We start from the raw sequence: 21,727 nt of genomic DNA on the forward strand, positions 1-21,727 counted from the left end.
TTAAGGGAAAGAGTTATGCTTGATTCTAAAAACTGCTTTTCATTCTTGTAGTTTGAAGGAAGCGAATCCCTGTCCAGTAGTAACCTGAGTCAAAGATCTCGGCCAAGCTCTGATCTCAACAACAGTTCTATGCATTCTCCTGCTCAGCTGAAAGTCCAGAGGAGTATATCGGCCAATCAGAAACAACGGCGGTTCAGTGAACATGGTGGGGATGGCATTCAAACAAGTAAAGTAGCAAAATACAATTTAAAATTGTGCTCCATGTTTTCTGGGCTTGGCAGCTCGACTTCTCTTTGCATTATTTGTGTGCCTCCTCATATCACATCATGATGCTTTTCTCATTTGAGCATTCTGTGGTAAATATAGTTTGGGTTATTCAGCAAATGTGTGAATTTCATTAGCATTTCTTTGGCTGGGTATAGCAATTTTAGCTGTCTATGTAATTAAAACTGTGCTCTCTGTTTGTCATCATTGTTCTTAATATAAAACCTGGGCTAGCAGATCCTCAGTGCAGTAATTTTTAAAGGGAAGTTGGTTATGATTAGATTGGTGTAACTTCCAGAGAGCAAGTGGCCATATGACTGGTCAAAATAGCAAGCTGATGGTTGCAGCCTAGAAGACTGGATCTCTCTCTTTGCAGTTGGATCTTTCCTCTTCTGGCTTATAGAGCACTTACACAATAAGCTCGGGATGGCATACAAGGTTCTCTCCTTCTCCATTTTATCCTTAATCATGCTAGATAAGTTAGACTTCTTTTCTTGTTTATGATATATCTTTAAATAGGACAGGGTCCTATTAAATAAAAGAGTAAGGCCACCTGGGGAGGAGTTAGGGCGGGCCCTGTCCAGGATAAAAACTCAGAGGGCCCAATCAGGAGCCGCGAAGCGGCTCCTGATTGGGCCCTCCGAGTGTCCATCCAGGGCCAAGCAGCCAATGGGGAGGTGCACAAAGTGGCTTCCTATTGGCCCCTCACCAGGACAGACCAAAATTCCATTCACCCAGCCCAGTCTGGCTGCCAGTCTGCTCCTGACCACCAAAGGGAGAGGAGGTCAGTAGGGCTGCCAAGGGGGATGAGAACAGAGGCTTGGACAGGCTGTGCCAGCCCTTTTCGCCCCAAGGCTGTCCTAACTGCCATGTCCAACTGCACATTGCCTCAGAACCCTGACAGAGCTGGCAGGAGGCTGCAGAGTGCTCCCCCTCCCCCCTCCCTCCAGGCCTGCTGCGAAGGAGCCTCTGACAGGCCCTGACTGAGGGGAGGAGGCCTTTCCAAGAGCAACGCAGGGGAGACTGAGGGCCTTCCTTTTGGGGGGGGGGACTTTCCCCTTCTGCCAAACAGTTGCCTGACAGGGAGGCCACAGAAAAGCCCCTTCTCACTTAAAATACTGCTCTGTCCGGAGGTTAGACACAGCCAAGCCATGTGTCTTTCTTCTTTGCAACTCTCTGCAGATTTGAGGCCACTGCACAGCGTTATTCTGCAGAGGAAGCTGGCTCTTTTGTCTCCTGTTTCATCTGCACAACAACCCTGTGCAGTAGGCCTCATCTTTCAATTCAACAACAACCTGTGTGGGAAGCCTTAAATGTTTCTTCTCTACCACACCCTGTCCGAAGTAGCCCTTTCTGCCTGGGGAGCTGATCTTTATACTCTGCAGGTGAGCTGTAATTCCAGGAGCTCTCCAGGCCACACCTGTAGGTTGGCTACCCCTGGGTTGGAAATATTCCTGGAGGTTTGGAGGTGGGACTTCAAAATTGTACAATGCCTCAGAGTCCAGCCTTCAAATGAGCCATTTTTGCCTGCAGTTGGTAGGGAGTGGTGCAGGAGTGTCCCTCCTGGCCTATGGGTTATGGCCAGCCCTTATCAGCAACTGTTTGTATTCTGGGGCGCAGACAGGCAGACCAGCATCAGTCCTGTGAGTCTGGAAAGTGCAGGAAGATCTAAATAAATATTTACAGCCTGAAACTAAATAGAGAACAAGTAAATGTCTGGAGACACATCGTCACTGAAATAGTAACTGGCAAATAACCTTGGCCTGGCAAATAAAAAAAACAGTTTTAAAAACCTTACTAAGGTCAAGACTGCTGTGCACAGACAGTCTTCCTCTTAGGGTTGCCAGCTTCCCTGTGAGGCTCGCCACCCCACCTCCCTCATGGGGAGTCTGCTATGGGGAGAGAACGGGAAGACGATTGGAAAATGCTTTGAGACACCTGAGGCCTGCTGGGTCACTGCGGCCCATTCCCAGTTCTCTCAGATCTCTCACAACCCCACATACCTCACAGGTTGACCATTGTGGAGAGACGAATGGAAAAGGTGTTTGTAAACCGCTTTGAGACTCCTTTGGGTAGTAAGCAATAGGGTACAAAAATCCGTTCTTCTAAGGAGCAACCATGAAAGAAGCATGTGGGCACATAACATTTTACCAACAGTGAAAATATGGGAGACAGAAGGAACAGGGTGGACACCTGTGTACTGTGACTACCCTATGTGTATTAGGGCAGAGGGGCATTTCGGTGAATGTGGCCTAATTCACACAAGAAGGGAAATGACGCAGAACTGGGGGGAATTGGTTGCCATGTAATCTTCCCCTAAGAAGAGTCTCCAGTCTGATTTTTCCCTTCACATATCTGAGGACATGGCTCTGGAAAGCTCATCTGTAACCACTATGCCACAATTCCCAAAGGTCAGTCCTCTTCCACAATCAACGAACATTCCACACCACAGGTTCTTGACACCCATATCTCCACACCCATGGCCTCATTTGTCACCATGCCACCACAACCTCCCACACAACACACTTTCAACCCCATGTCCTTACAGACTGGACAACTCCTCCCCTTCCTCTGCCCACTGCCAAGCTCTAGCGCCCGTTGTATTATTGGAGACAACGGGCTTTGCCCCTTGTTATTGTTGTTGTTATGTGCGAAGTCGTGTCCGACCCATCGGGACCCTATGGACAATGATCCTCCAGGCCTTCCTGTCCTCTACCATTCCCCGGAGTCCATTTAAGTTTGCACCTACTGCTTCAGTGACTCCATCCATCCACCTCATTCTCTGTCGTCCCCTTCTTCTTTTGCCCTCGATCGCTCCCAGCATCGCTCCCAGCATTAGGCTCTTCTTTGCCCCTAGTCTTATTATAAAACTCTTTTTTGCTGATTCATGGCAATACCACGTAGGATTTTCATAGCAACTCTGTAGGGTTTTCAAGGCAAGACACATTCAGAGTTGGTTTGAAGTTGCCTGCCTCCACATCACAACCCTGATATTTCTTGGAGGTCTCCCATCCAAATTCAACCCAGGGCCAACCCAGCTGAGCTGCCAAGGTCTGACAGGATTGGGCTAGCCTGTGGGCTATCTAGGTTAGGTACATACGTAGCATTATCATACCAGAAATCCATACCTTGGGTGGGTTGCCATTGTGTGTCTGTTTACATATGACAGCCCAGTATGGACAAGATGTTGGGAGAGTGTGACATTGCATGGGTGTAAAATTATTCTTTCTCACTATCATCGTGTTTAAATTGGGCCACCGGTATAGTGTCAAGCTTAATGAAGCTTCTAATATCATTATGAAAAGGAGGATGTTGGTAGAATTCAGGTATCCCATACTGTCTTCCTCCCTAACAACTAACCTATGCCCTGAGGAAATTCATTAAGAAACCTCACTGTGCAGACCTCATAGGGAGACGCAACAGTGCACATGAGGGAGTACTTGGAGTACATTCCTCCATGTATACTGTAGCATGCTACATATGGAGAGCCTACACGTATTTGCCGGCGTATAAGACGACCCCCCAACATTTCCACTCAAAATATAGAGTTTGTTACATTACGTTACAGTACCTGTCATTGTCACCATTGTACGGCCGCAGTGCGATCACAGCACCTCCGGCCCGCCCCTGCATCTCCCTGTGACCGGCACTAGTGCGCAAGTGCGCATGTGCGAGCTCTGCGTAGACAAGGGGCGGGCCAGAGCGCCGCTGCTTCCCTCCGAGCAGAACGGGCCGGTCACGCTGAAAAGGCTGGCACCCCTGTCTCGCTGCTGATGCTCTCTGCAGCCATGCTAATGACCCGCCAGATACCGCACGATACTGGATGGTATGTAGAATGCGGTGGGCAGGCATCAGGAGGCCACTATAGGCAGCTGTGTCTATTCCAGCTGAAGTGCACCCAGCATATAGGACTACCCCCCCACTTGGAGGCATGTTTTTCAGGGGGGAAAAGTAGTCTTATATGCCAGCAAATACTGTGAATCGCAAGCATTAGTCCGTTGCACCACAAGCAAACTTATTTCTCTGCAGATCAGTCAACCAACAATGCCAAAAAAATGTTTCTTTACCCTTTGTTTTGTTTTTGAGGCTCTCTGCATGTACGTTGCTTAGTTTTGTTCTGAAAATGGATTAAACAGGATCATATCATTTATTACATAAATTTCTGTGCTGCATACACAGAAGTGATCTGGAAACAAAGATATACTGTGTATTAAAGATTAGTGGGGAATGGAAGTAAAACTTAAAAATCGCTTAAACTCTTTTCTGTTATAAATTTTGCAGTCTTTTTAGAAAGTTCTAAGAGACTCAATGATGTGTAGTGGTTGGCATGCGAGATTAGGATCTGCAAGACCCAGATTCAAATCCCCACTGCACTATGGAGGTCACTGGATGATCTAGGGCCAGTCAGCCTAACCTACCTCACAGGGTTGATGTGAGGATAAACTGGAGGAGCAGAGAACAACGCAAGCCACTTTGGGTTCCCATTGGTGAGAATGGGAGGTATAAATAAAATAAATAATTTACTATAAATAAATACATGGTCATGTCAAAGCAGATAAATCAAGGATATACAGCACACATTGTGGAATTCCATGATAGTAATTACTCTAGAAGAGCCTCTTGTGGCACAGAGCGGTAAGCGGCAGAAATGCTGTCTGAAGCTGTCTGCCCATGAGGCTGGGAGTTCAATCCCAGCAGCCGGCTCAAGGTTGACTCAACCTTCCATCCTTCCGAGGTCGGTAAATGAGTACCCAGCTTGCTGGGGAGTAAATGGTAATGACTGGGGAAGGCACTGGCAAACCACCCCGTATTGAGTCTGCCATGAAAACGCTGGAGGGCGTCACCCCAAGGGTCAGACATGACCCGGTGCTTGAACAGGGGATACCTTTACCTTTAATTACTCTAGATTGACATTTTCATGAGAAAATAGTTGGCTGTAACTGTTATATTATGGGCCCACAAGTGGAGTGGTAGTCATGTAACTGAATCACGAAGAGCATGTGTATATTTTAAATGAAAATGGAACAGATAATAAACAAATGCTTCCCATATAAAATTATGTAGTCAAGATACTGGTGGCTGAATTGTTTTAAAGTAGCTTCTCTGCATGATACTGTGGAGTGAGGCATCAGGATCTCATTTGTATTTGTTGTCTGGATATTGTTTTTTATATACATGGGAATAATTTTCAAGTCGACTGATGCGGAAAACATTCACTCATTGACCTTACCTCTGTTTGACAGTTGGCCCAGCGATTCCTCCTGCTGTCTCATACTCAAAAAGGGGTCAGGCAAATAGTGTGGAGAGTGAACACAAAGAGGAATGGGATAAAGATGTAGCACGTAAACTTAGCAACACTACAGTTGGGTCGAAAGGAGAGATGACAGCAAGCCCGCTTGTGGGTCCTGAAAGGAAAAAATCAACTCCTGTTCCAAGTGTAAGTGAGATTTCTGTTCCATGGTGGGGTAGAATTTACTCTGTAGAATAATAGCAAGTACTATAGTTGATATTCCTGAATAATTAATATTCTTGAGTAAAGCACTTAATTTTGGTTTATAAGCAATGGTGCAAAATTCCAGGTGTCTAGTAACCAGATATCGTGCCCCTAAAATCAGCGGGGCTGGAAAAATGGACTCTGAAATCTATTGATTCTATGATTCTGTGATTCTATAATTCTAACATCTCTTAATTAAGTACTTCTGGGAAAGAAGACTTGGGGGGAGGCATGGCTCCACCTATCTCTCTCTCCAGTCTGGCTTCTAGAAAACTTTGTTGGATCCTGAGTTTTGTGGGGGACAGGGGAGCAGTGCCTCACAGGGCAAACATCTAATTCTGGATTGAATTAATATTTTTTACTCTGAGACAAAAATATTTTTCACCTTTTTATTGCATCATTTGGACTTCAAAGAAGCCAGAAGTTCATGTAGTAAGAAATAGGAAAAAGTGCAACAGACAATCACATGGCTGTCAAAGAGAACAGGTTTCTACAACATTGCTTATCTGCTGCTTATTCTGTGTGGATTTGTATCATGTTGTTATCTCTATAATTAGTGAAGAGCTTTTAGTGTGGCTTCTTAGCTGAATTGTTTCTGCTTTCAGTTGCAGCCAACAATAATTTCCAATCTATATGCTGGCAAAGATTGCCATTCAGAATCACAGAATCATAGAGTTGGAAGGGGCCATACAGGCCATCTAGTCCAACCCCCTGCTCAACACAGGATCAGCCCAAAGTATCCTAAAGCATCCAAGAAAAGTGTGTATCCAACCTTTGCTTGAAGACAGTGAGGGGGAGCTCACCACCTCCTTAGGCAGCCTATTCCACTGCTGAACTAATCTGAGTGTGAAAATTTTTTTCCTGATATCTAGCCTATATCGTTGTACTTGTAGTTTAAACCAGGGTTTAGATTTTAATAGGTTTATAATGTTATTTTATGTGGGATTTGATTCTGTAACCTGCTGCAACATATTTATTAATGATCTAGATGAGGGGTAGAGGGACTACTCATCAAGTTTGCAGATGACACCAAATTGGGAGGACTGGCAAATACTCCGGAAGATAGAGACAGAGTTCAACGAGATCTGAACACAATGGAAAAATGGGCAAATGAGAACAAGATGCAATTTAATAAAGATAAGTGTAAAGTTCTGCATCTGGGTCAGAAAAATGAAAAGCATGCCTACTGGATGGGGGATACGCTTCTAGGTAGCACTGTGTGTGAACGAGACCTTGGGGTACTTGTGGACTGTAAACTAAACATGAGCAGGCAGTGTGATGCAGTGGTAAAAAAGGCAAATGCCATTTTGGGCTGTATCAACAGGGGCATCACATCAAAATCACAAGATGTCATAGTCCCATTGTATACGGCACTGGTCAGACCACACCTGGAGTACTGTGTGCAGTTCTGGAGGCCTCAGTTCAAGAAGGACATCGATAAAATTGAAAGGGTACAGAGGAGAGCGACGAAGATGATCTGGGGCCAAGGGACCAAGCCCTATGAAGATAGGTTGAGGGACTTGGGAATGTTCAGCCTGGAGAAGAGGAGGTTGAGAGGGGACATGATAGCCCTCTTTAAGTATTTGAAAGGTTGTCACTTGGAGGAGGGCAGGATGCTGTTTCCGTTGACTGCAGAGGAGAGGACACGCAGTAATGGGTTTAAACTTCAAGTACAACGATATAGGCAAGATATCAGGAAAAGGTTTTTCACAGTCAGAGTAGTTCAGCAGTGGAATAGGCTGCCTAAGGAGGTGGTGAGCTCCCCCTCTCTGGCAGTCTTCAAGCAAAGGTTGGATACACACTTTTCTTGGATGCTTTAGGATGCTTAGGGCTGATCCTGCGTAGAGCAGGGGGTTGGACTAGATGGCCTGTATGGCCCCTTCCAACTCTATGATTCTAAGATGGTTTGCTGATAGCGGTGGGTAACAAATAATAATTATAATATATAATATATAATAAAGCCCAGTTCATACACTTAGCTAAGCAGCTTGTCTACAGGTTCGCAAGGCAACCATGAGTACTCATGAACTCTTTCCATTTGTGATGTGTTTATATGTGTAGATTGTTTCTCTCCCCTGCCTTTTATGAGGGGAAGTATTGGGTAATCTATGTAGATAGTGCTTTTTCTGTAGAGTCTGGATAAATGTTCAAGCTTTCAGACTTCCCCATTATTCTTAAACTGAGCTTATGAATCAGGTAGTCAATCACTTTGGGCTAAGGCCACACCAGGTGGGAGCACATGTGTCCACATTTTTCTGAGGAGGAAACTCAACTGCTTGCTGGCACAGAACCTCCAACCTGCTTTTCAAGCTCCTTTGAATCCAAATAGCAGTTTGCAATTTGGCACATGAGCTTTTAAAACAAAAGTTGTGTGATGTTCATCCACTATGTTTTGTCCTTTTTTTCCCGCTTTGGGAATTGGTTTAAGACTTCTTGGTATTCAGGGGAAAAAAACATTTTGCATGTAAAGATTTTTAAAGAGCAGTTTGGGGTTATCTGGGAATTGTGACTACAGTCTGTTTTTAATGTGCTACAAATAAATAAATAAATAAATTGACACTTTCCTTCATAGAGCCAGCTTTGAGATGTGAGCGTGCTAGTTTGTATGTTTGTATCTGGAACAGATATGGATGATCAAAGGGGGAATGCATCTGTTTCATTCTCATGGGTCACTCACAGGCTTTTGTCACAGTCAGCCACAGCTCCTTTGAAACATCTTGCTGGGATGGGGCTAGTGATTAGTGCTTTCTGGTCTTTCATGGGGTAAATTGGTTTCAGAAGGCTGTGCTGGACTGCTGCTGTTTTGTTCTTTGGCCTTACAGGGTTTCACAGGGTTTGTGTTTGCTATTAAACATGCACAAGAAATTGTTGGGAGAGTTTATCTGAAGATGACACCCATCTCTCTCACTTTGTGCTTTGTGTAATTCCGGGGAGATGATGGAAACCCTAAATCAGGTTTGGAGGCATTGTAGAACAGGATATGGGCAAGCAAGATGGATGTACTTTTGGTTGGACATACAACCAATTCTCAGTTACGTTTATAAGCTGTTCTAGATAAAATTGTGCCCTGAAGGATTGTGTTTGCAGTCTAAGGGTACTTCTCATTCCCCCAGGTTGTAGAGGTGTCTAGGAATATGTTTCAGAAACTTAGGCTGGTTTGCCAGCTGCAGCTATTCATGAAGACATACAGCTTCTAGCCTCATAATATGTACCTTGATAATACCCAACCTAGAATGCCTGGAACCTTTCAGCATATGTGAAATGTACCTTCAGAAATATTGATTGGAACACAGCCCATGGAGATCACATCACCAGTTTTGTGCAAACTGATTTGGCTATATTCATGACCATACTTCCCCCCACTGGAGCTCAGTCTTCCAATCTGCTATGTGAAACCTGACCCCATATTTGGAGCCAGTTAAGGCATTCACTGACCTGATCAGATTCCTGACTTTGGTGCTGACCTATTACCTCTGCTACTCTTTCACTGATGCTCACAACTGGTTGCTTGTCTTTATATCTGTTTTATGGCTGTTAACTGCATTGGTATTTTATTGCTTTTAATGACTGATATAAAGTTTCTAATGGTTAAGGAGGAATATTCTTTTGTGTTTTATTTTTTTACAATGTTGCTTATAAGCTGTTTTGCACGCTGTAATAGCGGGTTTCCTTGCAGAGTATAAGTACCTTAAAGTTAAATATAGTGCCTGCATGCTCATGTGGTATGGCTCCGTATCTTCTTCCCTTGCACATTTTCAAATGTGCTTTATGTGAGCACTTTGTTCAACCTTATTTTGTATCTTGAATTTGATTACATGTAAATTCCTTTCCTCTCTAGAATAATCTGTTTGCTGGGACTAGCATGACGCGAAGAAACACTTATGTCTGTGAGAGGTCTACAGATCGCTATTCTGCCATACAGAATGGAAAAGATAACAGGTACTGAACCTGAGCCTTCCAGAATTTATACGCAGAATTATACACTTTTTAGTGTATTTGTTTAAGACACAGTTTAAAGGACTTTAGGAGCAATACCTATTTGAACAGGTCCTGCAGATAGGGATGGGGAGGAAACAGAAGTCCCCAGGACATGACTTAAAGGAACTGTGCCTAATCTATCACAGTGTCCTTGAGTTATCCCTTTAAACCAGACTGCCCAAAAGAGCTCATAAGGGATTCTATCCTGCAAGGAGAACTCTCCCCATAAGATCAGTGGGGGCTCTGCTAGGCAGGCTGCTTTAAACTGGGCTGCCCAACAGAGCTCAGCAAACAGCTGATCACAAGGGGAGAGTTCTCCCTATAGGCTGGGGTAGGGCTCTGCAGAGCAGCCCTTTTTAAAGCAGACTGCCCAACAGAGCTAGCAAAGCAGCTGATCCTGCAGGACTGCCCAAAGGAGCCCCCATTGAGCCAGCCCCCTTAACTGTTTTGTGAGTTTTCTTCTGCATTCCCTTTAAACAGCCCCAGTTTAAAGGGACTGCAGAAGAAAGCTCCAAAACAGGTGAGTGGTGCCACTTTCCAAATATATCCAGGACTATTTCTGGATTTTTTTTTCTGGTTCTCCCCAAAAATCCCAAATATATTTGGGATGCCAAAATATACTCCAAAATACCAATAAGGTGTTTTTGGGATAAATTTTCAGTTCCGGTAGGCCTGAACGCACACCTCTAAATTCCCCATCTCTACTTTGGACTGACCAAATAATATCATGGTGTGTTAAATGGTTTTTGTTGCAACTAGTTTTATACTCAAAGGCCAAGTCATGGTTGTCCTTGCTTTCTCTCTCTCTGCCTTGGACATAACTATTTCTTAGGGTATGAAGACTGTTAGCCCAAAATTCATTAAGTTGGTATTAAGTAGCAATTAATCTGTCAAAAGATAAGAAAAAAATACTGTTGTCATTTAAATATGAAAATTATGACATTCTGGTCCCTAGTTAAATTTTGATATCTTGATTCTTCGTAAATTGATTATATTTGCATGTAAATGTTCTCTGTTCTCTTTGGGACCTTGGAATTCTTGGAAGATTCATTTAAAATGCCATCAGCAGCTTTGGAATCTGATATAACACTGGCATCATTGAATCATATAGACTACAAATACTATAGTTGATGGAGTTTTTTTTAATGAAATAGGTGGACTCTGGTGAGAAACCATCCTATTTCTGTTAATCACCATTGAACCTTTACACGGCTTTGTTGGAGAGAAAAAATTAAATTCCTCTCCTCGCAGGGATTTAGGAGCAGCTGCCTGCTTAACTACCATCTATTCTCCACTGAGTTTCTGAAAGCAGCTAGTGATTTCTGTTTAGCTCCACTTTTTCTTTTCCCAAATCCATCCGGGCGATCATCAGTGTTTAAGTGTTTCCCCGCGCTCTGTTTTGTGGTGGAATGCAACCTGAAAGCACGCGTCCAGAATGTGAGCAGCATCCCTAAGAAGTTGTTAGGCAACACTGTTGTAGTAGAAACTGACTTGTGAAATGTTTCAAGGGATTTCAAGTTTGTGACTGAAAATATTTTGTTGCAAGGTTGAAGGTTTGATATGAAACTACTTTGCCAGAACTTCTAAAAATCTCAAGATATTTCTTTTGATTCCTCCTCCTGATAATAAAAGCCTAACAGAAATGTCTGCAAGCAGCACCTCCTCTGCTGGCTCTGCTGTCACTTGTGCAATATCAACACGACCTCGGCACCAGAAGTCCATGTCTGCCTCTGGACACCCAATAAAAGCCACGTTGCCCACTATCAAAGACGGCAGTGAAACTTACCGGCCAAGGTACTCTTCCATACGTCATGGTGATCTTTTGTGTGGTTTAGAGTTCACACAAACACAAATGTATTATGGCAAGTGATACGGTCTGTATTGAGTTTCACTTGTGGCATTAGGGGCTCTGAAGAAACTCCACAACATGCAAGGGTTGTGTACTGTTCAGGGCAAGCACAGAGACAGCAGTGACTGGGAAGAGTGCCCAGGAGACAGGATGGCTAGAGGGATGTAGGATAATTGAGCAACAAGGAGGCCATCATAGTCCTTGACTTGAAGAAAGAAGGGGCCCAGCAGAGAGTAGACCTTCATATGAGAACTAACCACTGATGGCAGGAAAGAAGTGGTCAGGCAGAAGAGGCTTTGGAAGAAGGTGGGCCAGGAAGCTGAGAGAGGGCTCTAGAGGTAGATTGACTCTAAGTTCATATTTTTTAACAGATGCAAAGAAAAGACATTTTCCCAGTCACAGCTGCTGCTGTCCCCATACCTTGCCACTTGGTAACTGTTAGGAGGCAGTGTGGGCAATGGAACAATAGAGTGAATGGGAGCCGCTGCTTGTGTGTAGATTCATACAAAGCAGTCATTTGTTTTCGCTTCAAGTTTCTCTTGGCCTTTATTTACAATCAGGATCAGGATGGGGAGCCACATCCCTGTGGGTTCTATTGTGTCCTGCCTATAGTGTGAAAGCATAATCATGGGTTCACAAATGACCAGTTGATCTTTGTAGGATTGATTTCTGGCCTTGCCAAAGGAGACAAGAACTTGTTATTATGCCCTGCATTGCTATGCCCACCCTGCAGGTGCCTTCCAACAGGGGTGGGTGTGGAATGGTGCCCCTGCTGCGGAAATAGCAGCAAGCTGGAAGAAGGTGTGTGGGGGGGGTAGCTTTTGCACATCTGATCCCTATTCTGCTTGCTGCTGTTCCTCCCCCTTCCCCTCAATCATGTTGGCATAGTGGTGCCAACAGTTGCATCAAATACCCTTTTCTTCCCTTCACAGCTGAGCTGCAGTGCTCAATCTGTCACTGCAGAGCTGTGAACTGAAAGGAGGGATGCAGAACTGTCATCATTTTGAACATGGAGCTCAGCCCCGCCTGCAGCCACCATGCATTTCCCCTTTAAGCCAGCACAACAGAGGCTTTTCCTCTACTCCAGTTTGAAGGGGAAAGCCTGGAAAGCCCCAACATCACCCTCAGAATAAGCACAACATTGTGTAGAAGCTCACCCCCAAAACAGCTGTCGCAACAGGGCAAAATCCTTGTGTAGAAGTAGCCCTGGTTGCTGCTACTATTGTATACTTAACCATCATTTAAGACATGTGCATGTCTACTTCCACGGGAAAGCTAGAGCTAGTTTTGTGGGGCCAGCTGTACTTCTGTACTTAAATTCCCCATTGCCATGGCAGAAATTTTACTCAGGTATGTTTTCTCTTGGCTCAAGAAGCTAACCTTCCTTTTGGGAAGAAAAATTTCTTGCAGCTTCTGAAATAGTGGCAGGACTTCGTAGAAGAATAAGAGCTGATTTTTTATACCCCACTTTGCATTAACCAAAGGAATCCCAAACACCTTTGCCATCCTCTTCCTACAACCTTGTGAGCCAAGAAAAAACGAAGAGAGCTCTAAGAGTACTGCTCTGCAAGAATAGCCCTAAGAGAACTGTCCTTGGCCACTGAGCTGGCTGCATGTGGACAAGTGAGGAATCAAACCCAGTTCTCTAGATTAGAGTCCGCCACTCTTTAAGCACTATACCACACTGGCTCTCATTGATCTGGGCAATGTAGAGCAAGGAAGGAGAGCTCCTGTTCCAGTAAAGCCTTTAGAGTGAAAAGATTCCCTTGCTCTTCATCTCTCTTTGTAGAATTAACAAGGGGATCTTCAAAGTTAAGTTTTTAACCTGTAGTATCCCAAGGGCGGCAGCAGCCAGATTGTATATCTGAGAGCCATGCATGACCTTGAACATCAATTTTAGGTCAGGAAAGTTAAATTCTGAGAACTGGTGGTATCGCTGAAGGCTTTTCTTAAATATTCTCCTGCCTTCCCAGCAGTGCAACTCAGAGGGCTCCTGCTGCTTCCCCATCTGCTCACAGTATTAGCACTACCACTCCAGATAGAACCCGCTTTCCACGGGGGAGTTCAAGTCGCAGCACCTTCCATGGTGAGCAGCTACGGGAGCGGCGCAACGCCACGTATAATGGGCCACCTGCATCACCATCGCATGAAACAGGCACGTTTGCTCAAACTAGAAGAGGGACATCAACTGGCATTATCAGCAAGATAACATCCAAATTTGTTCGCAGGTTAGTACTGTGCAATTCTGAATGTATCCATCTTTCATGATGTCATGAAGGATTTCTTAGGTGCCTCTGATTCTTGTCTTTCACAAGGTTGGTAGCAGTACATTTCCAAGCACACAATACATTTTAAGATGAGTTGAAATCTCTCTTGCTGTGCTGTCTTCCATAATTATATTTTCACCTGTGCTATGTTACTTCCTCAGGGTAGTTTGATAAACTATAATCTTGTTTTCTCTTGGCTCAAGAAGCTAACCTTATTTTAGGATCAGGGCCCAGATAATTGTTTTGCAAAGAAATGATAATACATTGTTAAAGCTAAGCAAAGTCTCACCATAGGAAATAGCTTGAAGACCCCCATATAAGCCCTTAGCTTCTGTTCTCTTTGCACATTCACCTATAATGTATTTACAAAGGCAGTTCTTTCCATTCTCATCTTGAGAAATATTTGACAGCACATAAAATTTCATACTCCGGTCTCCCCACATGTATACATTGAAAGCAAATTAACATGTTTCTATTGTATCACTTACAACTGCATTAAGCTTTCAAGTTATGTCTGCATTCCTTTCTACCATTGTCTCTTTTTCTGTATAAAGCAGTGGTTCTCAACCTGGGGGTCAGGACCCCTTGGGGGGGGTCGAAGGATGCTCTCACAGGGGTCACGGCAGGGCGAGCAGCCTGGTTGCGGGGCTGCCACCACTGTTGCTGCTCCTCCTGCAGGTGCCAGCGATTGGTGGGACAAGAGGCAGAACTGGACTGAGAACCCCCAGAAAAGAACCCGATTTATATACAATCATGAACAATGGAACTTCATGCCATTGGTCAGTTTTGGCTTAATTTATGTGAAAGCACACTTGCATAATTTTATGGTTGGGGGGTCACCACAGCATGAGGAACTGAATTAAAGAGTTCCTGGCTGCCAGGAAGATTCGAGCTAATGCATTTTTACAGGAGCCTCCATCTTGATACACCATTTTATCCCTTTTATTGTAACTTAGTAGTCCATGTTTACATTTTTAGGTACACAATATTGGAGAAATATTGTTTTATTTATATTTGTGCCATATTGTTTTAATTGTGTTTTGTAATGGCCTTTGGCTACATACAATAAATGTTATCGTATCGTAAAGGGTTACGGTTGAGAACCACTGGTATGAAGTAACTTAGAATACATTTCATTGACCTACAAGATACAAATTTATTGTCTAATGATTTCTGAGGTACTTTTTGCAATAGCATAATAGCATAATTCCCCAACATAGACTTAAAAATCAGCATCTCCTAAAGATTCATTTTTGTTGTTGTTTTTAAAGTTCTTTGGGTAAGTATGTGAAGTATTTTACCAAACATTCTAAACAGAGTGGGATTACACAGCTTTGAGCCCCCAAACCAAATGCAGCTCTCTGGTCATATACACTACTCACCAACAAACCTGTTGATTTTGCCCCTAGTTTAAAATTACAGACATCTGGGTGGTTGATAGAGTGTGTGTGTGTGTGTGTGCTTGTTCCTCATTTTATTCTCACAACCGTCCTGCAAGAGAGGTACAGCTGAGAGAAAATGACAGAGCTTCAGAGTGGGGCTTGGCTCTTAGTCCAACTCTCCAGCCACTTCATTACATTGTCTGTGCCGTTGTTGTGCTGCATTTGGCTTGGTGGGTCGCATTATGTCAGTCTAATATAACATGATTGTACAGTTAGTCATAATGTTTAATGGGCCAGATAATGAGTAAACATGTCTTACGTAAACTGGGATGCATCATTTAGCATAACTGCCCAAGATATCAAAAATGTTGACATGGAACATTGGTTTTATTGTATTTAAATTTAAAATGTGCTACAAAGTAATATAATGTTCAATATAAGGACGCTGTCCTCTGTATTAACATATGGTGTTGGAAACATTGATGAATCCTGAGTCTAACAAGGTTTTGTTAGGTTTGTCTTTACTGACCCCCCTAGATAGGTGCAATCTGAGATACCTTCTGCAAAACACCATTGATAAGTGGAGCCTTAAATGGGATTAATTTTAGTGTATGTGCTGCCAAATCATTCTTCCTTGCCATAGCATCATGGCAACTGCTATTCAGTGGCACACTGCCTCTGAAAATGGTGGGTCCCCATGTAGCCATTTCTCTCTGACAAGTAGTTGATAGATCACCTGATCCCCATGCTTTCGTCTACATAACTGTCCCTGGAGTACAATGTCCCTTGACATTGGTGAAACTGGGAAATTCCTGCACTTTAATATGCTATTTTCAGGTGTCTTTGAAGGGCCTGAATAAATAAACAAATTAAAGGGTAATGTTATTGCTGAATGGGCTGCATTGCTGTGTTTTATAAGCATGAGATGCCAATGTGCAAATGGTTACAAGACTCCTTTCAGCCCAGCCACTACAAGTGTAAAATGTCTCTCTGGATTAGACTCTTGTTGACTGCTGTGGAGTTCTCACCTTTTTAATGTTTGTAGGGGGAAGAATGGAACCCGACACATCATATGTGACTATTCTGGCCTTTGAATGTCACAAGGTGGTTATTTTAGGTAGCTATAGGGAAGGGAATGTACTGGAACGTACCCAGTGGGGTAGAAATAAATTGGGCTTTCATCATCATAGGAAGAAATAAAACACACCTGTGTCAAATACTATTAAAAATCTCAGAAAATGATAATTTCATGCTGAATATTTGCTCAACAGTAATTTTAACTTTGTTCTAGGTTCAGGTTTTCGTGACTCTTTTTAATTTACTCTTATTACTATATATTTTTTATTCTTCATTTATTAAAATCTCAACCTTAACTTTGTTTTGAGGGATCCAAGTGAAGGCGAAGCCAGTGGCAGAACTGACACCTCAAGGTGAGGAGCCACTATTAATCCTTCGCTGCTAGGTCCCTTTGTGTTCCAAGGTTCATGGTTCTTTAAACTAATATGCAGAACAGAGGAGTCTTTTATTGAAAGAGTACTATGTATGGTTTTCATTTTCATTTTCTCCTTTAAATATAACTGAGGCTAATAACTTAAAAAATATATTCAGGACTATGATTCAGCAAATGTTTGGACATCAGTAGACATCACTGGATGCGACTGCTTCTGAAGCCTTTGCACAGTCAGAGTTTTGTACATTTGAGTATTAAAACACAACTCTTCATTGTTTCATAAAAGCATACATTTCATTCTGAGATTTGTGCCAACTATCCATTAGCCCAAATCGATAAGCACTTTGGGGCATCCCGACAAATATTAAGAAAAACTGCAAGTAGTCGATCTTTCCCAATATTTTTATTCAGCCTTTCTGTGTTCTGGAAGTTCTAGAAGCTCTCGCCCCTTTGCCTAGTAGCAATGGAACGTTCGGTCCCATCCAGCTTCCCTGCCCTGTCCATTGTTATCCCTGGAAGACTCTTAACAGATTGTTCTCTTCTTAGAAATACAAATGTGTGCTTGATGGGTTTTCATGTAGCTCAAACAACAGGCATGCCTTCCCAGTAGATTTAAGTTATAGTTACTGCTGTAGTGACTGAGCATATTAAGGAAGTTTGAGGGGGTGGTTTGTGGAAAAATACCAAATTACATTTGTGTATAATTCCGGCATTCATCTTTGAATGGATTAAAGATTTCCTTTTAACACTGCCTTTCAATGGTGAGAATGCACTCTGTTAGCAAATGAAGTCAAGAATGGATTCCCTTCCCCCATACCTTACAGGCCAGGATGCAGTTAGCTCCTGAAGGTATATCTGAGTGTTTGTGTGCCCACACTGAGCTTTCTTCTTCATTTTCACTGGAGAAGCTCTTCATCCAAGGTTCCTTCCTCAATTTCCTGTGTCTGACAGGTAGCTATAGGGCCTGCTTTCAGAAGGGCAGCAGAAGCTCAGCACATGATCATTGGATAAATCAGTACCTGCTAACTTGCTTAGACATGTAATAAGCAGTAAATTTTGCAATGATGCAACATTGTGTACCTCACTTTACATCCCAGAAAGCACTCTGGAGCCACTGCTTCTTTTCTAGAATGTAGAGATATGCATGCTGCATTTAATGGCGTTATCTGATACCCACCGTACACTAGATTAGTGGTTTCTCAACCAGGATTTCATGAAAACTCTGGAGTTTCTTGATGGCACTGGAAGGGTTTCCTGAATTTGTGGGAGTTAATTAATTGCTAATATATGTTTTAAATGTGTTAAACATTTATCAGGTGATATGACCATATATATATATATATGGTCATATGGACATAATCCCTCCCATTTCTTCTACATTGTGGCACCACCAAATAGGCCAGAAAAAAATACTGGAGAATAGCTCCATATTGAGCATGATTTCTACAATTGCCATTTTTGTCATAATGGTTTTTCAACATGCATTGGAACACAGCATTCCCTGTGGATCATGCATGCTGAATATATTGTTTTACAGTGTTTCAGCATTGCTAATAAAATTGCACAGTCAACCTACACAACTCAGTAGTTGAAGATACACCACTATTCCTCACTGACTGTGAAGACAGTATTGCCTGAAGTTGGGCATTTTAGACAAGAAACGTCCAAGATTATTTCCCTCACTTTCCAGGTCTCCAGCTTGGAACTGGCAGAATAGATTTCCATTATGAAGTATATCTTGCATTGAGCAGGGGGTTGGACTAGATGGCTGTAAGGCTTCTTCCAACTCTATGATTCTAATGGTGAATTGCAGGATGGTTTTTTTTCCTCCTGCTTCTTACCACATGTCTTCTGTTTTGTGTCATCCTAAAATGTTTTGGAGATGTGTGGCATATTCCAAATGGTGCAGTCAAAGGAAATCTAGTCATTGACAGCTGAGATGCTTCCTATTGCAGCTGTGCATGACTAAGGTTGTGCTTGAACTGGAAGGAATTTCTAAAGTGCCTAGGACTTAAAGTGTCTTTCCTGTGTGTCTTATTTGTGTACTTAAACTTTTTTCATCTTTCCAGGAGCACTTCTGGAGAACCAAAAGAGCGAGAGAAAGAAGATGGCAAAGATTCTAAGCCACGGTCTTTGAGGTTCACCTGGAGTATGAAGACCACAAGTTCCATGGACCCAAACGACATGATGAGAGAGATTAGGAAAGTGTTAGACGCTAACAACTGTGACTATGAACAAAAGGAGAGATTCCTGCTTTTCTGTGTTCACGGTGATGCCCGACAGGATAGCCTTGTCCAGTGGGAGATGGAAGTTTGTAAATTGCCACGCCTATCGCTCAATGGAGTCCGTTTCAAGCGAATATCTGGGACTTCAATCGCCTTTAAGAACATTGCATCCAAAATAGCAAATGAGCTTAAGCTGTAAAGGGCAGTATTGTTTCTGGGATCAGGGAAGATTCATATGTGATCTAAGCTTACATTTTGAATGTACTGGTTACGCCTAACGTTGATTGGCCTGTGAAACTCCTCATGTAGAGTTTGTCCCTATTGCAATAAGGTTATACATAGTTATTCTGAACTGTACAATTTAATTAAGTATGACCTATATTAAAAGAAAAACTGTAGCTAAAGAAGTTATGTTCACATGTACAGGTAAGTATATTGAGCATTCTGTTCATTTTATGTTCATAGAGTTGTATAATAAAATGAAGGCTTAAAAATCCAGATCTTGTATAGTTGCCTAGAGATCTGCACAGAAGAGTGTTTCACTTTGAGTCAGAAAGATCTTTCCTGTCATCATTTACATTTTTGTGGTTTTTATAATTCTTACCTCCTATCAAGCATTTTTTTAACTGTGTCCATAGTAGAAATGCACAAAAAATTGTTTTCACAACTGTAGCATGAACAATTTTAGTTATTTTTAAAAATCATACGTAATAATAAATTACCAAGTGAACAATAGATCAGCTTTTTATTATACATGGGATTTTCTTCCTACACTTTTCATTTTTACCTTCCTATGGAACAGTGTTTAGCTTGGAAAAGAATACCAATGCAAACATGTTTACAGTGTTGGCACTTACAGTGATGAAAAAGGGGGTTGTAGGGGTGTTAATTACTGGCTCCTTAAAACATAGTGGGAAGTAGAAATCTCATCTTGGTAACGTTTTGTTTGCAAAATCATAAATCTTGCTGCCTGGTCAATGGAGCAAAGGAAAAGAAGTATTGTTTGTATTCAACATAGTGTAAAATATTGTTTGCTTTCTTCTTAAAAATACAAATTCCACTTTGTGAAAATATATCTACTCATTGAGACTGTTTCATAGCACAAAGTAATTTGAAACATTGACCAATTGTCAGAGCTAATAAAGGCCACCTCAGGAATTAACTGCTTTTTAAAATATTCCCCCCCTTTCCCTCCAAAAGAGTCAAGACCGCTCCATACACGTTACAGCTAAGCATACTTTGTTTATAACAATAGATTACTTCTGTGATTGTACAAATTTTGTTCCCATATACCTTGTGTTTTAATATTTTGCCCCATTTATTGTATTTATTCTCCATCATTACACCTGTAATGTGCAGCTGTGCAAAGGTATTTTGCCTATGGAAGAAGGAATTAAATCCTTCATTAATTAGTGATATAAACTATGTAAAACCACTAGTACTTGGTACATTTTAATATTTGTTATTTTGTACTGAATTAATCATAGAGATTGGTTGTGCAATGTTATTTAATGTCGTAATTACTGTAATTTCAACATATGGGCCCCATCTGCACACTCCTGTGAAGATTAGAAAAGTCATTCAAAATTGTCACTTTATAAGTTCTTTTTTAAGCTGTGGTAAACTCTGTAACCCGAAATTAGAAGGCTGTAAGTGTAGCTAAATGTGCCATTTTGAGAATGGCTTTCTGACAGATGGACTTGACATGCTGTACTGTACTGTGATGTAGCTCTCTCTTCTGTAACAGTTCTGTTCTGAAATGAACGTGTATTGTTGCCTTAGAAAAAGGATGGTGTTTTGGCAAGAAAGAACTGTACCCCTTTTTATCTGGTGTTTCTTTAAAAGAACAACTTTTTTTTTGACGGAAGTCATCCTAATTCACATTCACTGGTGCACTCTATTAAAAACTTACTTGAACTGTTCTTATCCTCTTGTCCTTGTGCAGTTAAATGTTTTGAGGCAATTGTGAGGAGGGTAGCATAGAGAAAGGGAAAATAAATATGTAAAATCAACCTAACTGGCAGGGAAGAGGGTTTTGTTTGTTTCTAGAAGTTGTTCTACAGTTAATCTCCCCCCCGGCCTACTTTTCCATCTATCAGTTAGGCAGTGGTCCCCAACCCGCGGGCCGCGGCCCAGTGCCGGGCCGCGAAGGCCTTGGCGCCGGGCCGCAGCTCCCTCTCCCCCCCCCCCCGAAGTGAGAAGCTCGCCGGGCCGCAAGCAAATCGGCCACCAAAGCGGCCGATTAGCTCGCGGCCCGGCAAGCTTCTTGTTTCGGGAGGGGGGGGGAGAGAAGCTTGCCGAGCCACAAGCTAATCGGCTGCTTTGGCAGCCGATTTGCTGGTGGCCCGGAGGCAGTCCGCACACGCGCGTTTGCGCTGGGGCTGCCGCGCATGCGCGGGGCCCTGGGCCGCCCCCTCCCGCCACTCCTGAGCAGCGGTCCGGAGCAACCGGAAGGTTGCGGACCACTGAGTTAGGGGCATCATTCGTCTAACATTTGCCCAGCCATTCATTCATTTCCTCACATCTTTATCTCCCCCATTCTTCAAGGACATTATGGTCATTTGGCTGGTGATTATCAGATTTTACATATAAAAATATATCCTATCTTTCCTTGCGGTTCAAGGTGGCTTACACATCTGTGTGATCAGGAAAGAGGCTGATTTCCCCCAAGGTTACTCAATAAGCTTCAAGTCCCAAACAAGAATTCAAAGTAATGTCTTCCCAGTGCACCACCACCCATGGCTTTCTTGAATACTGAATTTATCTTTCATCCTGCCTGGTACCAAAGACCCTACATGGTGCTCTAGCAACTCTAGCA

At 42.7% G+C, this 21,727-nt stretch overlaps 1 protein-coding gene across 9 annotated transcripts in view; it reads left to right on the top strand.

The window, feature by feature from the left end:
- MARK1 (microtubule affinity regulating kinase 1) overlaps positions 1-20,831 on the top strand; it is a 79,071-nt gene extending 58,240 nt beyond the window's left edge. For 4 of the 9 annotated variants that reach the window (XM_077339839.1, XM_077339892.1, XM_077339899.1 and 1 more), the window contains 7 exons: positions 52-226; positions 5,508-5,701; positions 9,597-9,697; positions 11,369-11,530; positions 13,559-13,813; positions 16,620-16,664; positions 18,754-20,831. In XM_077339839.1, coding sequence (XP_077195954.1) covers positions 52-226; positions 5,508-5,701; positions 9,597-9,697; positions 11,369-11,530; positions 13,559-13,813; positions 16,620-16,664; positions 18,754-19,108 — 1,287 coding nt within the window. In that variant the 3' untranslated portion in view covers positions 19,109-20,831. The remainder of the gene's footprint in view (positions 1-51; positions 227-5,507; positions 5,702-9,596; positions 9,698-11,368; positions 11,531-13,558; positions 13,814-16,619; positions 16,665-18,753) is intronic. The other 5 variants (XM_077339848.1, XM_077339857.1, XM_077339864.1 and 2 more) reach the window with 5 other exon arrangements.
- The last annotated feature ends 896 nt before the right edge of the window (positions 20,832-21,727 follow it).

The sequence above is a fragment of the Paroedura picta genome, chromosome 1 (genome assembly GCF_049243985.1).
Source record: "Paroedura picta isolate Pp20150507F chromosome 1, Ppicta_v3.0, whole genome shotgun sequence".
NCBI classification, from domain to species: Eukaryota; Metazoa; Chordata; class Lepidosauria; order Squamata; family Gekkonidae; genus Paroedura; species Paroedura picta.